The 24,044-nt window shown below is 42.9% G+C and overlaps 2 protein-coding genes across 11 annotated transcripts in view; one reads left to right on the top strand and one right to left on the bottom strand.

Annotated features, from left to right (window-relative positions):
- The window catches only part of FMNL1 (formin like 1), a 96,267-nt gene extending 82,451 nt beyond the window's left edge, over positions 1-13,816 (top strand). For 5 of the 7 annotated variants that reach the window (XM_078377809.1, XM_020797985.3, XM_073004154.2 and 2 more), the window contains 8 exons: positions 1,651-1,719; positions 3,966-4,046; positions 4,957-5,086; positions 5,328-5,491; positions 6,188-6,289; positions 8,131-8,229; positions 9,498-9,624; positions 11,116-13,816. In XM_078377809.1, coding sequence (XP_078233935.1) covers positions 1,651-1,719; positions 3,966-4,046; positions 4,957-5,086; positions 5,328-5,491; positions 6,188-6,289; positions 8,131-8,229; positions 9,498-9,624; positions 11,116-11,219 — 876 coding nt within the window. In that variant the 3' untranslated portion in view covers positions 11,220-13,816. Of the gene's footprint in view, positions 1-1,650; positions 1,720-3,965; positions 4,047-4,956; positions 5,087-5,327; positions 5,492-6,187; positions 6,290-8,130; positions 8,230-9,497; positions 9,625-10,555; positions 10,661-11,115 lie in introns of all 7 variants that reach the window. The other 2 variants (XM_073004155.2, XM_073004157.2) reach the window with 2 other exon arrangements.
- Positions 13,817-15,647: 1,831 nt separating this feature from the next.
- Positions 15,648-24,044, bottom strand: part of MAP3K14 (mitogen-activated protein kinase kinase kinase 14) — a 45,323-nt gene continuing 36,926 nt past the window's right edge. For 3 of the 4 annotated variants that reach the window (XM_020798000.3, XM_020798001.3, XM_073004152.2), the window contains exons 14-16: positions 22,926-23,070; positions 20,696-20,796; positions 15,648-19,554 (exon numbers count right to left, since the gene is read on the bottom strand). In XM_020798000.3, coding sequence (XP_020653659.3) covers positions 19,390-19,554; positions 20,696-20,796; positions 22,926-23,070 — 411 coding nt within the window. In that variant the 3' untranslated portion in view covers positions 15,648-19,389. Of the gene's footprint in view, positions 19,555-20,695; positions 20,797-22,925; positions 23,071-24,044 lie in introns of those variants that run through there. The other variant, XM_073004153.2, reaches the window with a different exon arrangement.

The raw sequence follows: 24,044 nt of genomic DNA, 5'->3' as shown, positions 1-24,044 counted from the left end.
CATGTCTATATCAATATCATATCTAATATATGTTAATTAAGTACTATTTGTTTTACCTCTTTCTTATATCTAGCTTCAATTCACATTAAGAACCACCATTATTATGCCTTTGCCCTGATTAATGATCCCTTATTTCAGTTCAATTCCCTTTCTAATATATATGTCCCCTTACAATTCCAGAAGTTAGGTGTCAACATTGAGGGCCACCTTAATATTTTTTTTTTCTTTACATCTTTTCCAAGTAGCTTTTTCTCTTGTTTGTCTTTTCCCAATTCTTATTCCTATCACTCTAAAAATTATGTCATCCCTTGTATCGTCTGAGATCATTTTATGCACTTGATCTATCTCCAATAGTTCTTCCAGACTATTTTTAAACTAATTCTGCTGATTCTCTCCCCTTATCTTAGCACACCTAAAATTCTCCTTGGCTCCAGGGTTAGAATTAAATCTCCTGCATTTTCTCCAGCCCTTCCTTTGGTTGGCATACATCATCCACCACCCTCACATTTCCTTGTTCGTTATTCCCTGTCTCCTGTTGAATATAGTCCTTCCTTAGTTGCTCCTTGAATAATTTCGCCTTTTCATTGTGGGATCTCACTATTTCTAAAATTGCTTGAAAGGTAGATTTTGTTTCATCCTAAAATTTTCCTTGTTATAGCATTATGTCCCCAGATGTCAAGTACTTGTATTCCAAGTGAAGGATGTCCAGTAGCTTAAAGCAATCAGTCCAGTTCCATCAATAATTGCTTCAATAATTCCACTTTAATAGATTGATCATCTTTAGGGTTAATTTTTAATCCAGTCTCAGACGTAGGTTTACATCCCAGTTCACTCGATGTTCACTGGGCTGTTCATTCATGGCCTAATATGTTTTGTAATTCAGCCCCAAGAACAGTCCACTCCGGTATTGGTTCTATCCTGGCCTGTGTTCCAGTCAGATTCAGAACCCAGGATACATCCAAATGTTTTTATTGGTTCGTATAGGTCCACATTAGCCAGATATATATTCCAAGATGAATTGTCTTTGTTAGATGTTTCAGGGTTAATTTGTCTATGTTTTAGCCAGTTCTCAGAGAGGGAAAAAAGGAAAGTCAAAAAAGATTCCAAGCTTGAGTATTCAAGGTCATAGTTCTGGGCTGTTTGCCAGTGCTGTAGAAAACTGTAGACAACTATAACATAAAACAGAGAGCAATTTTTTGATAGAATGAAGATGGCAAGTCAATATAAGACATTTATTTTAAGCAGGGTGGGGAATCTGTGGTTCCCTAAATTTTGTTGTGGCTTGCAGTTCCTATCAGACCTAACCAGCAATGTCAATGATCAGGAGGAAGCGTTTGAGCTATACACGAGGTGCGTGAAGAAAGGAACATGTTCCCCACCCCAACCTAAAGTTTGGGCCTTGGCTTCATCAGGCCCTCCACTCTATCCCAACCACGAAAATCCAGCATTTGCTCCCTTACACTGGATGACCAATTCTAAAACTTGCAATCTGAACTTTTCAAAGTCTGATGAGTTTAGAATTTGAACTGAGTGCTTCAAATGTAGGGCTAGCTCCAACTGGTACACTTGTTTGGGAGGACATTGAAAATGGGGATTAAAGATGTTGGGCAAAGAAGGAGAACTGACTATGTTGTCATTGGCTTGTTTCAGCAACTGAATGCCGTCATTGCTGCTTCGATGTCCCTCAAGTCTTCCACCAAACTGCGCCAGATTTTGGAGGTGAGATTCCTTCATGAATTATTATTAAGTCTTCTAGAGCCACCAGCCAGTATAGTAGGACCCCCGTATCCATGGGATCACTATCCATGGTTTCACTTATCTGCGGTCTGAAAATATTAAAATATTTTTAAACCTAGAAAAAAAGTATTTCTGCCATGTATTTATCAGAACTGGCCACAAGAGGGAACCAGAGACCATACAATGTATTCTTGTTGTGGATAAATACATAGCACGATATCTGGCTCCCTTTTGTGGCCATTTCTGGTAATACATGGTGAAAATACTTTTTTCTGGATTTTCTTCTTTTACTATGGTATGTATAGTATTTACTATTATCTGTGGTTTTCAGCATCTGCAGAGAGCTTGGAACCAACCACCACCACCACCCGGCTATGGGGGTCTTAATGTATGTCAAACATACACTAAGCAATGTTGTCTATGTGGTATTCCCTTTCCTCCCCGAACTAGAAGTAATGGCCCACAACTTCATGTGAAAAGGGTTTGTATTTTTGAGCATGGAAGAGTAAGAAAAATTGCACATTAGTCACTAATTTGAACTTTACTTCCAGATGGAAAAATGCAAACAGAACCTATGGCTTATACTGTTGTATCTGCATCAGAAATGGAAGAGTGACAGAGTAGAGCAAAATTACTTAACTTAGCTCAGGCCAGTGTGAAGGAAGGCAAACTAAAGCAGTGATACAGACAGGGAGGTGTCAGAAAGTCTTCTTATGTGAGGAGGACTTTGGAATCATAGGAATTGTGGTTTTTATGATTTATTGATTGGTTTCTGGAAGTGCCCTACCATGTTCTGGGATGCAGCTGGGGAACTGCTGTGCTGTGCTGCATCAGAAGATAGCCAGGATCATACTTTCCAAAGTGACTAGCCACATACCTCTGGGAAGTCAGCAAACCGTGCACAGAGTCATTGGCACTCTTGTCCTCTTGCTCCCTAAAAACTGGAAATATGGTTCCCTAGTCCTGGAAAGAGCATGTAGTTACCATGGTTAATAGCCATTGATAGCCTCATAATGCATTAATTTGCCTAGTTTTTACAGCCATCTAAGTTGGTGACTGTAAACAAGTAGCACTGCATCCGTGGTTTTAACTGTGCATAGAAACTTTGCCTCTAGTCAGCTATGCCAGGTGGTAAGCTACATGGTAGTACCAGAGCAGAAGATCTAGTGTCCATACACACTGCCCTTCTTGTTTTCTGAACCAGTTTGGTCGCCCATAATTTCACTTACAGCAAGTATCTAATTAGGTCCTACACACCTTTGGCTTGTCTCCTTTAGTTCCAGAAGAGCTGAGTGAATCTGCGCTGTTTTAAATTAAATTGCAGTACATGTGTAATATGTGGATTTGCTTTTTTTGCTGTTCTTCTCTGCCATCAAGTCACTTACAACTTATGACCAGCACAGAGTTTTTGAGATTTGTGAAATATTCAAAGGGTGGTTTACCATTGTCCGCCCAGTGAATTTTCACAACTGGCCAGGGTTTTGAACCCAGGTCTCATGAATCTTAATCTAATATTCTACACCAGCAGTCCCCAACCTTTTTAGCCCTGTGGACTGGCTGGGGAAGGCAGCCCTCCGCGCTTGTGCGCATGCACAAAGGAGCACATGTGCTCTTGCGTGGGTGACCTCACACTTGTGCATATGCGCAAAGAGCGGCGCAGTGCTCATGCGGGCACGCAGGAGCGAACGGGCTGTGCGGAGGGGCAGTGCATGCAGGGTTGGGGTGGGAGGTCTCTTTCCACAGCCTGGTCCAGCTTAGGCCACAGACCGGCACCGGGCCGCGGACCGAGGGTTGGGGACATCTGCTCTACACTACACTACGATGGCTCTTGAACTTGCCTTTAGCCTCAGGAGAATCTAGGAAGCAATTAGTGATAAGTTTGTCTTTGATAATGTATTTTACTTATTTCAAAACATTCCTGTTACACTATTCATTTTAAAAGTCCCCAGGCGGTTTACAATAAAAATAAACAACACCACAAAATCAGTAGCTGCAAAGAATCAAATAACAGAACAATAAAAACAACAAAACATGTCACTGTCATGGGACCTAAATTTTCCTTTTGATGTGGGCCATTTATATAAAAGAACAGAAATTAACTCAATATCTGTGTTACATCTCATTGTTCCCTCTATGTTCTGAGTCCTCAATAGGTTGGCTTAATGGAGAGGAGCAGGCCATTCCAGCCTTTTACAATTTATTTTGATTGCTTGTCTGTTTCTCCATAGATTGTCCTTGCATTTGGGAATTACCTGAACAGCAGCAAACGGGGAGCAGCCTATGGGTTCCGGTTGCAGAGCCTTGATGCAGTAAGTTGCCATTAGGCGTGAAACCTAGTTGATACCTAGATAACTAGTTATGAAGCATTGCACGGTCAAACATTGTAGATTATTTATTGAGCTATTAATTTTGACAAAACAACCCAAGAAAATCTTCGAGTGCATGACCATGATGTGGGGTAACCCTTCTCAATGGGGGCCACATTGCCCCCGGGGGCCCCTGGCACGTCTGGAAACAGTCTGGAAACAATTGTTCACACACCATCTTATAAAGTTTGTTCTGCAACTTATATATTTATGATTTGTCCTATATTTGTTTCATATTGTGTCTATGGCCGTTGCCAAAAAAAAAAAAAAAGGCTGAGAATCACTGATGTACAGGATACCTCCCTAGCCTTGGATCAGTAGCAGATATAGATCAGATTTGATTAGGAATAGAGTGTCTCGGTGTCTCTGAGCTTTTTCCTTTTCACAGCAGAAAACTCTGGCAGAGAATTTGGTTTGAAGGAATTGAATCTGATTTTCCCAATATCAAGGCTTCAGGACTATGATTTCCATCATCCACACACAGTACAAATTACTGCTTTGGTGATGGGGCTTGTAGTTCAATAATATCTGAGGGCCAAGTTGGGGAGAAGGTAAATTATTAAGTCTGGACTATTCCCCCCAAAAGCTCCAACTTTCCTATGATTTACTAAAACTTTCAGCATAACAAGGAAGGTTCTCCTTTCTTGGCTGCTCAGAAGATGGATAGAGCAAGTTTATCAGAGCTAAGAACAATGTAGTGTCAGGGCTACAGTTTGTGTGTTGCAGGATCCAAAGGCAGGGAGTAAGCAATGACAGCTGTCGGAGGCAAATACAAGCAAATGTAAGGGTAGGTATGGTGTTAGAACGTGGGTCCTTTATTTTGACACTATTTTGTTTCTGTTTCTCTCTGCAGCTTTTAGATATGAAATCAACAGATCGGAAGCAGACGCTGCTACATTACATAGTGCGTGTGATCCAGGAGAAATATCCTGACCTTCTGAACTTCTCCAGTGAACTGCATTTCCTAGACAAAGCAGCCACAGGTGTGGAGCCGGTGGGTTGTAGGCAGGAGGGGAGCAGTGAGTCACCTTCGCAGTGAAGAATGGGATGCTGCTCCATCTCTCTTGGGCCCTAGGGTTTGTATGGGAGGATGGGGCTGAGTAGGAAAGCTGACCTACTCTACAAAATTGGTTCCAAAATGTCTCCCCAAGGGGGACAAATTGACTTGATCCACAACGCCTCACTCTTCTTTCTTCTGCCTTTCTCTCATTTGTTCCTTTGTAGTGTCACTGGACAGTGTGTTCCAAGATGTGCGAGGCTTACAGAGAGGCATGGAGCTAACACGCAAAGAGTTTATGCGCCAGGATGACAGTGCTGTGCTGAAGGACTTCCTCAAGGCCAACACAGAGGTCATGGAGAAACTCCAGGCAGACAGCAAAACTGCACAGGTGAGGAGCTGTTGTCAGGACAACTGGAAAATATAGAGGGACCTGAAACAGAGCTTGCCAATGTTTGGGGTGGGGTGAATCACTCTGTTCTTCATATAGCAAGCTAGGGGGCAACATTAGATTTTTTACTGCTTTTAGAGTTTTCAGGCTAATGTGCCTGAATGGCTACTGACAGGTTTTGTTGCATGCACAATCCAAAGGGATAATTAAGATTTGTGTCAAGCCTTACATGTGCAAACAAATATATGGAGGCACATAAACAATAGGGGATGGGGTGGGAATGGTGGTTAAATTCTGTTGAGGCACCAGTTGCTTGTCCTTTGCTTTTTAAAATAGCAGTTGAAGGATGAAAATAAATGATAATAGGTATTGTGACTGGACATTGTTCATGTTGCATGTGTTTATGACCTACTTTGAATTAGGTCTGTTTATATAAAATATACATATGTTTCCCTGCCATTGAAGGGTAATGCTTTATGTTTTGTAGGCCAGGAAAAGGCCATATTAAATGTGTTCTCTAAAGTTGCGCAGAGCTCTTCACTTTTCTTTATAAAAACAAGTTAACAGCGTAAATTTTGAAATTGGCCCTAAATCATCCACAGGTATCAAGGAAGAAGGTAAACCCATTTGTCACTGTCACAGCTACTCTGGTGCTGTTGGGTATAATTCTGAGGTATTTTTCCCCTTGCTGTGTAGGAGGCCTATGAATCAACAGTGGAGTTCTTTGGTGAGAACCCTAAAACCACCCCTCCAACCATGTTCTTCCCCACGTTTGTTCGTTTTGTCAAAGCGTACAAGGTAAGAGCCATGTTTCTTATTTGAGGTATTGCAACTAATGTCTCACTTGGGTTGCAAACTCACAAGATGCCGTCCCTCACAACTTTGTCTCAGGATCCTTCCAGAGACAATTAATGCTGTTAATGCTGCTAGTTAAAAGGCGGTTTCATCTTTCCCCTCTTTTTCTCAGTTGGAAAAGGATGGAAGTGTTGGGGGAGCAGTGTGGGTTACAAACAGAAGCCATCATCATCTGGGCCCCTGTCAAATGTTGTGTTTGAGGCAGGCTGGCTGCAGGATAAAATCCTCCACTAAAAGCATCCTTGGTTCCAGTCCTACATTTGTGGTCAACATAGTTTTATTGTTACTTTTTATTTATACGTGTTACATTTATATTTCATATTTCTTTCACTACGTTCAAAGCAGCTTTCATGGTATTCCACTTTCTCTTCTTTAACCTGAGAACAACCCTGTGAGGTCACGTTGAGAAACTGTGGCTGGCCCAAGGTTACCCAGGGAGTAACTGTTCAGGGACGTTTGAGCCCAGGTCTCCTGAATCCAAGTCTATGACTTTTAATCACTGCACCACAGTGGCCTCTCAATACTGCCTCACTTGACAGGAATTTTGTAAACACTGATGTAGTGATATGTAAGGAATACATCACATTCTTAAAATATATAAAATTTTGGAGTTTTTGGGCTGTTTGGCCGTGTTCTGGATAATCAAAATTGCTAATAAAATAACTTTTGTTATTCGGTGTTGAATTTGGTGTATGCATAGAGGAATGATGAGGCTGAGGCTACTGGTCTCTCTTTCAAAGTGTTCGGATGGGTGCATTTACTTACCTATTGCATTAGCATCTCCTCTTTTTATTGAGATTTTGCCATCATTTTAGGATAACATCTGTAATAAAAGAGTGATCAGCAGCTGTGGACATTGCTATAGGAAACAAGGAAACAAGTGTGCCTCTAAACTTCTGATTTTTTAAAAAATCACTTTCTGACTTAATCACTTCCTACTATTAATAGTAATGGTGGACAATTTAGGGCCTGGAATAACAGGTGTAGAATAAGCAAAAAAGTGTTTCTGAAATTTATCTCAGGTCACAATGTTTGATTGTCCAGAGAATCTATTTTGTCCTTTATCTGCTGCCCCAGTATTTCTAAATACACCTACAACTGGATTTGTCAGCATGATCATTTTAATTCCTTCTTCTTCTGAGCTGTATTGGTCCTATGCCTAAGCAAAACTGAACCGTTGTTTCTGCATACCTGGGTTACTATCTCATTACAGAGAAAAGTATCGTTAGTTTGTAAATGTAATAGAAAAGTAGCTGGGGGGGGGGGGGAATCTAAACAGCCACTAAGGAAACATGAGCGTGCAGGACCTGTTGAGGGCAGTTGAAGCCACTGTATGTTGAGGGTGTTAGTTCTGGCAGTGGGGGATGGTGAGGAGGGAAATGGGAGTAGGGAATAGTGAATGACCATGCTTCTATCAGTTTGTGGCTGAAAATCCTGTAATTCAGTTTAGTAAGCTGCACTAGAGGGGGCCCACTGAATCAGTGGAGATTTGGTGAGTCAAACTCCCCTGTTCAGTTCCCTTGATTCAATGGACCTACTCTAGGTGCAGCTTATTGTGCTAAGCAGTAGGATTTCAACCAATAATTCATAGTACCCTGAAGACTAGAGATTAGGGTTGGAGGAACACATGCTGTGATTTGGGGGGAAAAAACTCTCCACAAGGTATAGTCGAGTTTTCAGGAGGAAGAAAAGGAAGGGCTTGTGAGAGGGGGAAGAGTTCTGTCATTTTGCTTGTATTTGTGGCTGCTGAAGGTCACATCTCTCCTTTTTTGTCTCATGAAAAGAAAGCAGAGGATGATATCCTGTTGTGGAAGAAGCAGGAAGCAGCTGCCAAAGAGGAGGAGTTGGATTTCCCCAAGAAAGAGGAGCAGGGGCCACCAAAGGTATGTGCATGGATATTTTTTCTTACTTTTCCTTTCCTCCCCCCTCGGCCTTTCTCCTTTCTGCCTCGAGTTCAAATCGCTAGAATTCCACACTAAACCATATTCTGCCACTGAAATAAGGGATCAAATGTAAATGTGGCCAATGATCCCCTTGCTTTCTGAATTTTTTAAAAGAATGTATTCCAGTACCTGTTTCCTGACAGTTTTTATAGAGGTGGCCATGTTAGTCTGCTCCAGCATATATAACAAAAAAATAACAACAAAAGAGTTGTGGCACCTTTAAGACTCACAGATTTATTTCAGTGTGAGCTTTTCTGGATTACAAGCCATTCCCTCAGACACATGGAACTTTATAGTTAAGCTACAGGTTTATAGAGAGAGAGTCTATTGGGGGGGGGGGGAGAGAAACATGTGCTGTCAGGAAAAGAGGGTGGCAATGACAATTGAAATTTGTGCCCATTGATAAAGGGAGGGTTCATTACCAAAGGTACTGTCACCCTCTTTTTTTTTTCCAAATAGGCCATTTGTTCTCCCACCATGTACTCTAAGTGACCTATTACAATCTGTGTATCTGAAGGAGAGATTTGTAATTCACAAGAGCTTACCCTGAAATGAATCTATGTCTTTTCAGGTGCTACAGCTCTTATCTTTCTATATTTGTTCTACACACTTTCTGAGAACAGGTGCTATCCTTCATAGAGATTGACGCACAGAAAACACAGATTTAGGAAAAGAAACATTGAATAGATGGGCAGTCATGCTGTGGTTCTCGTTTGGTTCTGAAGTTACAGAAACATAAAATGAGAGGATTTTTTTTTAAAAAAACTGAGGATTGTGACAGGAGTGATGGAAGATTTGATGGCTAGGTCTGGTTAGGTGTCTCTTTCAGAGCAGAGTGGAACATATTCTCCCACCAAACCCTTTCCTCAAAGTGACCCTGACAAATACAAATTGTTGTCCATTAGGGTTTTATGTTTAAGTCCTAATTCTTACTAGTGGGTTGTTTCTTTCATCCTATTTGTTGTACTTTTTTCATTTTTAAAAAGCATATTTATCTGCTATCTGTGAATTTTGTTGTGAATAGATGAGTTAAAAAGGCAAGTACCTCATACTAGAATTGATGTCTAGCAGCAGTAGCAGCGCTACCCAGTACCACAAACAGCTGCCTGATGGGAGGGTTGTCTTCCACCCAGGCATCTCAAATGTCAGGGATTTGTGTGTGAGAGAGAGAGCAAGAGATCTCAGGAACCATTTCTCTCTTTTGCCAGTCCCCCACCCATAAACGTCAGCAGCGTCAGCAAATGGATCTCATAGCAGAGCTGAAGAAGAAGCAGATGGTAAAGGAGCCCCTCATTTACGAAGAGAAGGATGGAGCTATTGAAGACATTATTACAGGTGAGGAGACCTCTTTGGTTTACCAGTGGACTCTCAAATCTTTGCAGATCTTCTGTAGAAAACAGGTGGGAGCTTCCTAGAGTCTCACTGCATGGGGAAGGTAGTTCTCTGTGACCCAAACCACTATCCCTGCAGCCACCCAGATGTATTTGGGGAAGCAGAGTAATTGATGATAGAATTCACTGTTTGGTCCACATGCACTTTTGATAACCTCCTTGTGAAGTTATGGGTGCCAGGAAGAAAGCAAACTGGTACCTTGTTTTATTTGTCTGGACCCATGCTGTCTCTGTTGAGAACAAATGTTAGTTTAGCACAATTCTAACAGTAGCTCATATGACTGGGCATTGTGCTACGTTTTTATAACTGGAGTTGCAAGCTTTCTAGGCAATCAGTTAATAATGAATGGTTTTATTTTTAGTTTTAATCAGTTCCATCTACCATGAATAGGGTGGAACACTGGAGTCACCTTGCAAAGTCATGTCTAGATCTTTCAGGTTTTGTGGAAGATACACAGCCACAAACATTCATACCCAGCAGTATTGGTTGGGGGCCAGGCTGCAAAGGATGTTTCTGCCACTGCCAGTCAATTTACTCTAAGGTCAGCTTCACAGAAGCACATGCACCCGTTGCTCTGCCCTTCTTACACTTTGTCTGTTTTCTACAAGTGAACTAGTCTATTTTTATGAATTGCTGCAAAGTGCAGCAGTAAGAGTAGCCGTGCTGTTGCCGGATGACCATTTCCAGGATTTGGGGGAGGGAAAGGCATGTGTAACAGATAAACCGCTCTAGGTGCGTATACAATTGGAGATCCTGTGCTTCTCTTTAGGATCTGTCCTCACTTGCTTGCCTTCTGCTCTTCTTTTTCTCTCTCTTTCTTCTTGTTTCCCTTCTTTCTCTCCTTGATGTTTTCCTGGAACTATACATTCTTCAGCTCTGAAGACAGTTCCTTTTACCGCTCGGACGGGCAAACGCTCATCACGTCTCTTCTGTGATGCCAGCTTCAATGAAGAGAGCCCCCTCTAGCTTGTGGCTTTAGGTATCAAGGGCACAGAAGGGTTGGGTTTCTTTAAGAACATGTGGTTGACAATAATGGTATATGAAGCATGTTTGTCTTTTGTCATTATCATCCCTCCCCCCCCCAAGACATCAGGGTATAGCACATGGTCCCACCTTCTTAATTCCCTTAGTAAGCCTATTAAGGCTGAGAGAGGGATGCATGCCTTCCACAAGGATAGTTGTAGGCCATCTTGAACATTAATTCTTGTAAGAATCTTGACAAATCAGAACCTTTGCTTGATTATATAACTGGACATATTTGTGATAGTGTATGCCAGCTTTCTTGCATGTTCTGATAAACCCTTCTTTCAAAGCATTTGATATGTTCTGCATTACAATTATTTGTAGTTGTGTGTGTGTGTGGAGCTCATGCGTATGTTACATACACTACTCTCTAAGCAGTATAATAAAGCTTTATGCTTTCTTCTGTGGCAGGCCTACGGAACCAGCCATATCGACGGGGGGACACCGGCCGGCACAGTGGCAGAAAACGGATTGCTGGGCAGACTCTACAGGTGACCTCCGACATCTCACTGTGACAGCCACAAATAAAAACAACCAGCCAAGCCTTAGTTCTGCAGGGTGAGGCAAGAACTCAGGGGGTTCATCGTCAACAGGCCTGGAACAAAAGCTATCCAAGGAAGAAGGGGAGGGTGCAGGGCATGCTGGTTTTTATCCCTGCTGCTTTTAAAGCCACCTGTGGGCTTTTGCACATGGAATCCATGCCAGTTAGTCCGTCGGACCCATCGTGCTTAATTCTGAACTCCAAAACAATCTCCTTGCTCACCCTAGAATTCCGGTTCTAGTGGGGAAAGAGGTTCTACTCTGTACCACAAGGAAATAGCCAATGGTGCTCAAAGGCAACTCCAACTACACCATGACCACCAAACTGGTCAGAAGCACCTTCTACAGCAGAGGACTCTTTGCAGCTGGGGCCTCCTTTGAACAAGAAGCAGGTAACTCAGCAGGGTATGGATTCCTGTTCCCACCAACCTTTTCACTCAGCTGGCCCTGTGTCCTTCGCATACATCCTGCTGCTGAGCCCTTTATTCTGCTTTAACTCTCCGGTGTTCCATCTGGCCCAGAAGAGATGTGGTGTGGAGTTTTCAGGCCGATTCTCTTTTCTTCCCTCACGACATGAAAGGTGCTGTTTGTCAACAGAAATGCTTGTGTGCTCATAGAAAGGGGGTGGCCCAGGAATGTGTAACCTCAGGATCCTTTAAGCCATTCTAACATGATGCAACAGGGCTACCTAATCAGTAGGTTACAGAGGACTTTGGGCTGTTCCTGGGTCTCAGCAAGCACCCTGTACAGAACAGGAGCACTTTTAACTTTCCTTGGAGGTGTCCTGCAGTTCCAGTACTCTGAAACCCAAACTGCAGACAGCACTTCAGTCTATGAAGCAAAGTGAGTTGGCTTCAGTGGCTCATAGCCTCTGCAGTTCTGTTTTCCACATTATCTGGGCGCAGGCCTGTAGATAGGCCAGGCCTGCTGCTTCCCTACAGCTGGAGATTTCTGACAGCACACTCTTGAGTACCTTAGCAGGGCTGTTGTGCTATTTGATGGTGGCAGAAAGTGAAAAAGAAGCATGCAAAGCTGACCAAATATGCATGGACAATTCAGCTGGTTCTTTATGGTGGTTATGTTTCCTTAAAGCAGGGGTGGACAACCTGGGGCCTTCGACATGTTATTGGACTGCAGCTCCCCTCATCATGCTGCCTAGGGCTGCAAGGGTTACAGCCCAAGAACATCTAGGGAGCCACACATTGCCTAACCATGCTTGAAAATATAGAGACCTTTTGTTGTAGCACAAGCAACCTAAGGGAGCAGACCTGGGCACTGGAACAGCATCTCAGGATTTTTTTTGGGGGGGGGTGTTTTTGTTTTGTTTTGTTTTTAAGCACAGGTGTCCCTTTGGCACTTTTAAACAACTCACTCTGATGCAAGCAAGTGCAAGAGGTTTTGTGACAATCAACTGGGTGTTGCAGTTGCTGTTCATTTTCTTGCCACAAGAGGTCTCCCTTATGTGTGGGGTTTTCACTGGTGCTTTTTCAGCACCATACAGATATTGCCCCGGGTACTGTCTTTCTCTTCTGCTTCTCAGATCTGTACTCTTGAAACCCCTTCTACAACCAGACAGAACAAATATAGAGTGAAAGTGATGCTAATTAGGACTGGGCAGTGTCTCTGCACAGAGATTAATGTGGGATCAGATTTTGGAAGGATTCTACAACAGGATACTTCTGTACCTGTAAAGGCAAGCCGTCTGCATCACCCTAGCAAGCACATGATCAAAATCCTTCAGCAACCTTGCTCCATAAAGATCCTACCCTGTAGCTGCCCCCCTCTTCCACCTGTGAACTGGTCCTATGCATTCTACATTTTTAGTTTTTTACCTCTGAGGGATGGGGAAATAGGTTATGAAAACTCCAACGCTATGTAAAGGGAATGAATTTGTCATTCATCCCCTCCATCCTTTGTGGATGGAGATCATTACACCTTTGCTTCCTGTAATCTGGCCACATCTTGGCACAAATCTAGGTCCCTAGAGAAGTTTGTGCCTGCAGAGCACACTGGTTATGCAAAGAACCATAGCAAAGATGCATTCTTGCACCTCCCCTTCACTCCAGCATGCAAATTCCACAGCAGCAAGTGCACGCTCTCTGGCAATGTTGATGGGCCTACACAACAAATCTGCTAGGATGAAACTAAACTTTCAAAAAGGTAGAGCAATGCTAAGGCCAACTTCCCCGCTTCCCGTATCATCCTGTTCCAGACCTGAAAGCTACATAATTGCATAGAAGCCCAAGTTCTAGATTTAGGTTACCACTGCTTTCTCCTTAACTTAAAAGCAGCTAAAAATGATGACAGTACACTCTCGGCATAGCAACTTCGCACACAGATTCAATATACTGGGGGGGTGGGGGGTGGCGGGATGGGGTGTTAGGAGGCGAATTGAATGTGTGCAATCATATTGAGTTTTTAAAAATGCCTTGAATCATATAGGGGAAGACCACAATGCCCTATATGGTTGCTACTTTGTATACATTATTTTTATATATGATTATGTGAATTGCATTTAATCCAAAGCAAGTTAACAAGAGAAAATAATAAATGTATTCTAAAGATGCCAAAAGTGTCCTTTGTGTGCAGAATGTGCTGGACGAAGAAATTCAACAGTTAACTTCTTGTACTTCTAGTGTAAAATTCCATTAACAGTGATATACCCGCCCTTGGCAACACCTATGAATGTGGATCCTTAGTATTTTAGAGATCTCTGTCTAAAATACTATACTAGGAATAGTGCAGAGGTGTCTAGATTACCCAAATTGTATGTCATTTGCAGCTTGCATGCCAAAATAAGTTACATGTGTGAAAAATAGCTGGTGACTCCCACATCAGGGTTTTAAATATGGCGTCCACATCGGCCACTTACTTGCCTTGTTGTACAGTACAGTATATGTGCTTACAGCATACTTGTCATTTGGTTCACACGTAGCTGCCTAGAGACATCACAGGCTATGTACTGTAGATAGCATAAATTATCACTGTATAAACTGAGATTTTTTCAAAAAAAAAAGATTTTACAAATTCCTATAGAAAAGGTCTGCCAATCAGTATTAACTGTACTAATTAATAGCCCCCAAACTCCACCCCTGTTCAGACACAGCATGTCTCTGGTATATCAGGAAGGAGAGCTACTACCTTTACATCTTGTTTGTGGGCTTCCCAAAAGATTGGGTTGAACTGTTAAGAACAGGGTACCATTCCTAAAGGACCTTTGGTCTGATCCAGCAGTACTTTTCTTAACATTAACTAGAAACCTTGGTTCACTCTCAGAAGTACTTTCATCTCACATGAACTAGTTTTTAAATAAGGTGTAAACAATATGGGCGCCTAAGTGTGTTCTATCGTTATCATATTGTAAAGAAAAACAATATCAACCATTTTGAATAGAAGATTCAAGCAGCACAAATAACCAACTGATGTCCTTCTATCATCTGAGTGTATGTAGTTCTTCTGAAGAACTTAAGTGTTTACATAATGGGCAGCTTAATGTAGATGCTGATAGTAAGCGAGTTATTATTATGGTCCCTGCCTAGAGAGACTCAAGTGACCTTTGGGAATACGGATGTTGGTTCTTGCCATTGTAAAGCCCCAAGCCAGAGCCAAGAGGCTTATGTGGGAGTGCCGTCGCTCCCATCACGTTCTAGCACAACTCCCCCACCTTCTCCACCTAGGAAGGAGGACAAACAGGTGGATACTGGAGAGTTGGACGAAATAAGAGAAAGGGAAAGGCAGAAACATCAAGGGGTCGACACTAGTGACCTGGTGGAGGTGACGAAAGGGTTAAACATAATGAGCAAGCCCAGGAGAAGTTTGACGGGAAGCGGGGGAGGAGAGAGAGAGGCAGGAGCCGGGGATATAAGAGCGAAGGGAAGCGGGATCCGGGGGGGGGGGCTGGGAAATGATCTGGGTCCAGGACCCCTGGACCGGGGCCTGGGAGCAAGTAAAGGTACCTCACGAGGAGGCGAAGAGACAGAGAAGACAACAACCCCGTCTTCATACTGGGGAGAGTCGGAGGCTAAAGAGTGGAGTCGCCGGCTGAGAGAGAAGAGAGAAGCCGTGGCGAGAGAGCTTGAGAGAAAGAAAGCATGGCATCTCGTTGAGTTACAGACGATGGGGGTCTACCCAGACCGTGGTTGGCCAGCCCAGGAGAGGGGTCCTCATTCTGGGGCTGGAGTGGGGATGAGGAGACCCTTCCCCTAACTGAACCTGAGGGAGAAGGCGTTGAAGAACCCATCCTGGAGAAGGTTGCGCCAGGACCATGGACGTTTGAGGACAATAACCCTTTCGTTGGCAATGTTTGGATGCCCTTACGGTCAGAGTTTAGACCCAAGAGACATTAGAACCTGTTCCTAAAGAAGTTCCAGTTAATGTTGAAGTGTTATTAAATACAGACAAAATTGAACCGTTAAAACCGTCTCGTACTTTATTGGAAGTGACTGACCCCCCTAACATTGAACCCTCACAGCCATGCACAACATTTTTGTGAATCATCCAATTAGAATCCCAACCATTGATTCGAAATTGTGTGTGTGCACGTTAGCCCATCCTGGGCTTTGTTCCCATCATGTATCTCAAATGCAACCTGATCTGGCTAACCGTTTCAAGACCGCTTCATGCTAGCTTTGGTGGATCTTTATGCACATACTGAAGATATGATTAAAGCAAGCCACAACTTAATCAGTAGTGTGCTCTATCTTTTAGTAGCATCTGCTTGGTTAGGTAGTTGATACCAGAACAGTGCTTTTCCATAGCTCACAGCCAACCACTTTGAAGACACCAAGTAGCCTGCACTGCTTTTAAGCAGCAGGGAAGGCCAAGACAGATACTGTCTTATCTCTCCACTCAAAGTAAATCACACTTGGAAGCTACTCAAAAACAAAGATGCCAAGAGCAGAGCACACCAATGGACAGTGTTAGCTAGCAAAATTAACAGACCTACAAAGAATGGTCTGAAAGGCTTCATAGTTTTATTGCATTCATGTCCTTGATCAAAATGTTTACATTAAGAGTCCTAGTGGGCTACAACTTAAAGGCAAAGATTAACAGTTTTAGGGCACTTTGTGGTTATTATGCACAAAACCTGCTGGCATCCTCCTGCGAAACTAAGAGCTCTAAAGAGCAGAAGGCCCCTTCAGCTCTGTCTTCTAGCAGCTGCACCCCAGCAGCAAATGTAGCTCTTTACACCCACACAACAAAAACAATACTTTTTTAAAAAAAAGCAACTTGCATACCAAGTAGGAAGTGCACCTGTGAAGTGAATGAATGAATGCACACAAGCCAACAAAATAGTGTTTCTGTAACACATAACACAGGTAACATCCTTCGCAAAAGTAGTTTCCTAAAAATAGGTTAATGCAGTGACTACCTGAAAACCAGACAGGGGGAACTATGTAGAGAAGGAATAGAAGCATTTATGTGCTAGCCCTTATGTAAAATGGAAGTGGAATCAACATGTAATCAGCTGCTAGGGCAGTAAAAACCATCCCTTGTTTCTTGTTCTTATGAGTCTGGAAAATTCCCTGATACTTGTCAGCAGCAGCTCAAAATACATTTGCTTTGGTGGAAATGTATCTGAGTGTATGTGGGGGGAGGAAAGACCAAAAGGAACAAAACTACAGAGGGTGGGATGCTTCTAATGTTACTCTACAGTAGAACTCTGTCTATTGCACCTTTCCTGTATAGACACAGCTTGTCTTGAAACTGCCCAGCCTTGATTCTGAAAGCTAAATATTCCATGCAATAAACTGATCAAGGAAAATGTTCAGATTCTCAACTTAGTATGCTGCTGGTTAGGTTCTGTCAGCTAGACATCCTTGCACCAAACAAGGAAAAATAACACATACCTATACCAGCTCCCTCCTACCATGCTGTCTGGTCTAATCACTTCCATTTACTTATTAATGCCTCTTTGCACAAAGTAAATCCACTATACAAAAAGCATACATCACGGCAATTGATTATGTTCACACAGACCTTAACTTTTAAAATGCCTGGATTTACTGTACTGTTTTGCCTAATTGATTCCAAGGCCAGATTTTACACAAGACTTTCCTGCAGCAAAGCCACCCCAGGGCCACATCACAAAATAAAACCACTTTGCTGTAATACAGAATTGGGGTTTCTTAGGTTAAGATCCTATGCATATATATTTGGGAATATGCTCTGTGGTTTCAATTGGCTTATTTTCCAGTAAACATGGATAGGTGCTGCAGCATTAGTTTAGTTTTCTCTGGGTTGGGGTTTAATGAAATCACAACACAGACCAATTTTTTAAAAAAACGTACTGTTTTCCTTTCTAATTCTATGCCCTCTTTTAATTTGCTGCCTTTAAAAAGTCCTATGGGGTGAGATCGAAACTGTGATAGCAAACCTCAGGACCAAGGCACAGGTTAGAGTTTCCTACTAACATAGGTCCCTTCACAGGTTTATATGTTTGGTTCTCGCTGCCCTTTTACATAATTGGTGCCTTAACAAAAGCCCCTGCAGAAATGAAAGAACATAAGGAGCAGGCACTGAGATGCTGAGCAAAGCATACTGAGAAATGTCACTGTCATACTTGTCTGAGCCAGTAAGAGTGCTAGTCAAAAGACTGCAAGGTTCAGCACCCTAGGAGCAACTGGTACACACATGCATATACATACAGCAGAAAAAGATCTTCTTTGCAAAAGTCTCAGCCTTTCACCAACTCATGCATCTGCTCCTCTTTAACACTTCTATGCTGGCTTGCTTTGCAATGTTGCTGCTGCGGCAGCAAGAGATTATAGCTAGGCTGAGCAACAACAGCCTTTCAGGTGTGACTGGACTGCAACTTCAACCATCCCTCCCTCTTGGCTATGCTGCAAGGCAAAGTCATCTGGAGGGCCACAGTACCAAACCTTGCTGTATAGCTTTTAGTTACCTCCTATTTTTTGTTTGTGAGAGAAAAGGGTTTGTTACATAAGGGAAGAAGGAAGAATTATGGATGTGAGCTTGAAAGGGTGTGTGTGTGAGTGTGAAACAGTGATGGTATGAATAAGGGTGCATAGATAAGTATAATGCTATATGATGTATAGATAAGTATGAATGCAACATCTGTGTGGGTTTAGCCACACCTACTTTTTTTTTTTTACTTTTAACCCTGCCCAGTAGCGGCATACAGGCCCCTGGAAGGTTATCCACAAAGGAATTCAGCCCTCAAAGAGAGAAAAAGAAAAAAGAGGGAAAAGGGCACCTATTTCTGATGTAGACTGCCTGCATTCAATATGTTGGGACAAAAAGTGGTGCAGGTCCAAAATGTGTCTGTTCAATTGTATCTCTTATGACTGTCCAGTCATAAAGGAAATGGTATCCACTTAGGATTTGATGTATGCAATGCGACTTATTGACACTGATCTTCTGTCACAGATTTTAGAATTTTGCAGATTACTATCATTTAGGTTGAAGATATTTCCCTACAAATCTAATGTATACTGCTTACTAAATTCAGAGCCCAGTTTTCCCTCAAGGTGCTATGGGGCAATCTTAGAGCCTCATAACAAGCTTGTCTGGGCAAATGAAGCTTAGGAAGCCCCACTTGGCTACAAGGCTTTTGCCTCTTGTTTTTCATTTGTTTGTTTTGTTTTATATTACTTGGACAAGGTCACCCACAAACCACTCACCTGGATTTCTCACATATGAGCCCAAGGGTCCAGCCACTGTACTACAAAATGTAAGACTTTTTCAGCTATGGGGCCACTGTGACTCTCTAATTAAGAAACTAGCCATCTGTCTAAAAAACAGCTGGCTATGCTCTTTCCAGTGTTCTGGATCAGTTTTGTAAATACAGCCATGATCATTTTGTTGATGTTATTTATGCACAGCTTTCAGGAGATTCTGCCCAAGTGGATCAAATGCAACCAAGAAGCAGAGAGGGGAAAATTTCCTCTTTAGAAGATTACCAATGATTCACAGCCGGCAACAATTTTGACCACTGATCCATCTGAAAACATCACAGCTGACTCTGGAAGATGGATTGGTGATTATCAAGGAGTAGCCTTTTCCATACTCGTACCTTGCGAATGTGTTGGACTACAAATGTCAGTGGCTGTAATCCAACTCATACAGTGGACACCAAACTGGTGAAGGTTGTCACAGATCATATAATGGAACGGACAGAATTTCTTATGGCCTCTTTTCCAGGTGACCATGTTTGACCCTCCAAGCCCAGCCACGGCTGCAGTCAGGGGCAAGAATGCACTGAAGTTCGATGCCCGAATCAGGGACTTCCATCTCACAGCAAACTGGTTGACCTTCCTTTGTGAAGAAGCTAAATGCTGAGGCTGGTATCTGTCAAAGCAACATACAAAAGGTGAAGCAGGCCAACTGTGCCACAAATCACACCCAAGTGATTCCTCCAGTGTATATCATACTCTATGGAAGTAATGCTCCCTCACATAAATTAAGAAAGCAGTAGCATTGTATGGAGTGGCATTGTATCTGAACCTCAGACAAATTCAAATGAGGCAGAAATCACTTGTTTGAAAGAAAGCAAACTTTAAAATTGTATAGCGTACAACCCTTTGAAGATCAGTGTCTCAAAGAGGCCTAGGGCAGTGGTTCCCAAATGTTTTGAACTCATGGCTCCCCTGAGTGTGAGTCCAAAACTGGTAGCGGTGGCAGAGCAGGAGGAGTGGCAAGGGGTGTGGGGCAGAACAGGAAGCAAGGAAGCCCAAGGGACCTGGAGGAGGAAGAGCAGCAGCAGCACCACTGGCTCAGCGAAAAAGCAAAGAGAAACCTTGGCTGGCTGGCTTGATGACACACCAGGAAGCCACAGGGCACTATGGCACACACTTCGGGAAGCTTTGGCTTAGGGCAGTGATGGCGAACCCATGGCACGCGTGCCACAGCTGGCACACAGAGCCCTCTCTGCGGGCACACAAGCCATACAGTAAGTCACCATAGAAAAATACTTACCCGTCCTCCAATTCCGGATTTCGGCACTCCCCTCTGCTGCTGCAGTAGTCCAGCAGAGGGCTGCAATGGTGACCATTACCAGTCTAGCCCAATGGGGGACTGGAGGATCAGTAAGTATTTATTTGTTAATACCACCCATAGGGGAAAAAACACACCAAGCATTTAACCCTTGCAGTGCAGGAGGAGTTGTTTTTTCTAAACCAAAACCTCAGCATTCGGGTTTTAATTACAGTATTGGCACTCTGAAATAAATAAGTTGATTTTGTGTTGCAATTTGGGCACTTGGGCTCAAAAAGGTTCACTATCACTGGCCTAGGGAGATCGAGGCTGTTCCTACGTATTCCCATTTTCCAGTCCCCTGCTCTCTAATCAAAGCAGGAAAGTTCACTAATGAGGTTGAGAGTGTGATTCCCCACTGTGCCTGCTTGACAGGGGCTGGACTCAATGATCCATAGGGTCCAGTTCTGCAGTTCTAAGATGACAACGACAATGATGTTTATAATGAAACACCCACCTGACTACTGATTCCTCTTGCAACATCCCCCACCTTGGCCCCACGGAATTCTCTGATGTGCAGGTTCTCCCCACTAAGCAAGTGGATTTCAATCTTTACCCCTGAAAAACAGAAATGGCAATCAGATTAATTACCAAGTCCAAGAGCCAGAGGGACGGCCATTTTGATTCCAATGATGCTTTCCAGCTGACTCCTTGGTGTCTTTTTACAGGAGAAGGTTATGGACTGTGGGAATTATGCCATCTACACTTGGAGAGCAGAGGTTATATTCAACTGCTAATCCCAGCTAAAGCAGACCACTGAAACAACTGCTGAATGGTGAATCAATACTTCCATAATTCACACTGATTCAATAGGTCTAAGACTACAGGTCTGCGACTACTGATGAGAATCAGGCCAAGAAGTCCGAATTACACTACATGCAAGGAGCTGCTGCTCCTTTAAAGTGTGTCAGAGGGTTGACAGACTTTGTACCAGGAAAAATACCATGAAGTTAAATGGAAAGTGACAGTGCTTGATCCTAAAAAAACAGAAATAAAAGATGGTTACAGCTAAACTAAATTGTAGTGGAGAGCACCCTAAAACTAGGAGGAACTGTATTCCAGTTACCATATATACTCGAGTCTAAGCCTAGTTTTTCAGCACAATTTTTTTTGCTGAAGAAGCACCCGCCTCGGCTTATACTCGAGTCAGTGTCAAAATTACATGTTCTCCCCTGAAGTGCAGGTGTTCTCCGGACTTCCCTGCTCATCTACAGGCGCCTGCAGCCTCCAATGACCCAGGTTAAGTACACTGCTTTTTTCAGACTCCGTAAGCAGACACCGTGATGGGAGGATAATAGCAGTCTATGTCCAAATGAAGGAGCTGTAGATGAAAACTTTTTCCGTACAGTATTTCAAAGACCACTCTGAACAGAGGTCTCAGTGAGAGCATCTTTGTTTACAAGTCCAGAGAAGCCCATTCACCCCCCTTCTTCCCTGTCAGTGATGTCTCTCAAAGATCTTTACAGGAGTGTCTGCTTCCAGGACACTCCCATCCTCCTCCTGTTTTTATTTTTGAAATCTACCAGTAGCTGCCGCATTTTCCATCGTCGGCTTATACTCAAGTCAGTAAGTTTTCCCTGTTTTCTGTGATAAAATTGGGTGCCTCGGCTTATATTCGGGTCAGCTTATACTCAAGTATATACAGTAAGTGTTTTGAAACATTGGAGAGATTCAGGGGCCAAGCATCAGAAAAGTCAAGAACATAGTGAGCCAAAAGAAGTTGGTTTGGGCAAGACATCTTGGAAGCACAAAGATGGAGAAAGCAGTGCAGGTCAGAGCTTTCTCTCCACATTCTGCTGTGTTGTATGGTGGTGGAGCGTGAAAAAGTCAACAGCCCAATATATCATGGGGCCTGGTGGGATGAAATGGGAAGTCAGCAGCTGAACCCAGACAGTGGCTACGGTCTTGGAAGCAGGCCAATAGAAATATGAAAATTAATGTCAGAAGCATAAAAATAAATCAAACTGCATCATATCATATTGAACTGGATCAAAATCAAATCATATTGAATTGTTCTTGCTTTTAAAAAGAATCCTCAAAGGTGGTAATTCTGTAAAAAGTTAGGGACATGCAAAGGGCGGCTTTCAGAAGCCTCCCGGGTGCTTTTCCACTGCTGAACAAACCCCGGGAGGCTTCTGAAAGCGGCGCTTTGACGGGGTGGATGTGGGGGGTGGCAAGGGCAGGCCTGCCACCGTCCCGCGCCCCTCCCCATGGCAAAGCGCACTTTCAGAATCCTCCCGGGTGCTTTTCCACTGATGAACAAGCCTTGGGAGGCTTCTGAAAGCAGCACTTTGCCTGCGGGGGGGGGGGGGGGAAGGGCGGGCTCTGACACACTAAAGCTCATGGAATGGTATTGCTGGTCTGTTTTAGAAAAATGCACATTCCCTGAACTTACCATACAGATGCAAACTTAAGCCCCTTTCAGAAACATGCCAACAAGTAGAAAAGCCCAAAATGTACCAACAGTAGATATGAATAAATTTTGCTCTCAACTTTATGTTTTTATCACTTAAACTTCTAATATTGATCATTTATTAATCGCTAATTGACTTATTTAATGCAGGAACAAAGCACACCACAAAATGAAACAAACTAACACACTAAACAGTATGTCTGACAAATCAGTTTGTAAAAAATAATCTATATCTGTTAAGCTTAGTATCCGATGTAGAACAAACTGGCCTTACCGTCAAAGTAGGTGGGCACGTCTGTCTGCCTGCTCCACTGTAGCCAACTGTTCCAGCTGTTGCTCTGCCCATCTATTTGGCTGTTCCATGAATGCACTCCTGAACTCATTGTGTCCTTCAGACTATGAGACATTTTCAATGAGACCTATGGATCCAGAAAGAAAGAGCAATTGCGTTTCCTGGCTGACACACAAAGTGGCTGTTTGGTATGAAGCCTTCAGTGTAGTAATGGAAATATCCTTGCTTCCGACAAGCTCTGTCCTCCCCCAGTAAAACATGCTAGCAGGGTGGATAAAAATCAGTTGTTATTTTTTAAATCAAGTTGATATTGTAAAAAAAAAATCCAATTAAAAAAACCAAATCAATTCGATTTAAACCAAATCCACCCTGCACCCTAGGGACTGGAAATCTGGGCAAAGCATGGGCATTTGGCTTCCATCATCATCTTATATAGTGGGAAAGTGTGATTAGGAAACCTAACCACAACCTGAGGGAGGGTACTGATCTGATGTTCTACCCTCATGGTCAAACCTGGTCTATGGGAGAAAACATCCTTAAATTCTTCTTCTATACATCTAACTTCTTTGGTCTGAACTCTATTCAATTCTTCCCCCAAAGAAAGCTCCTGTGTTACTCCTGTGAACCCAAGCTTCTGGGCCTAAATCTTCTTCTATCTCCCCAACAAATACTTCTTGTTCTCTCCATTACTTCAACAAATTCACATGGAATATTCTCATTTTTCTTATCTGGTATTCTTATTTCATAATCCACTGGTCCTATGCGTCTAATTACTTCATAGGGTCCTTGCCATCTCGCAAAAAGTTTTGCATTTTAGCTGGTAGTAAGAGTAAAACTTTTTGTCCTACACTGAATTGCCTCTCTTGTCCTTGATGTACTCTTTGTAAACGAGTTCTAGCTACTACCTTATTCAAGTGATCCCTCATTTCTATTTCCTGTTGAACCACTATCTGAGCTTCATCTTTCTCCTCCATCTCCCATTTATCTTTTATCAGATCCAATATCCCTCTAGGGTTCCATCCATCCATCATTTTAAATGGTGAAAATCCAGCTGATGCCTGCGGAACTTCCCTAATCGCAAACATCAAAGGTGCTACCAAT

This window comes from Pogona vitticeps, chromosome 6, assembly GCF_051106095.1.
Source record: "Pogona vitticeps strain Pit_001003342236 chromosome 6, PviZW2.1, whole genome shotgun sequence".
NCBI classification, from domain to species: Eukaryota; Metazoa; Chordata; class Lepidosauria; order Squamata; family Agamidae; genus Pogona; species Pogona vitticeps.
The sequence above is the reverse complement of the archived record's forward strand: the minus strand, read 5'-3'. Positions and strand labels throughout refer to the sequence as shown.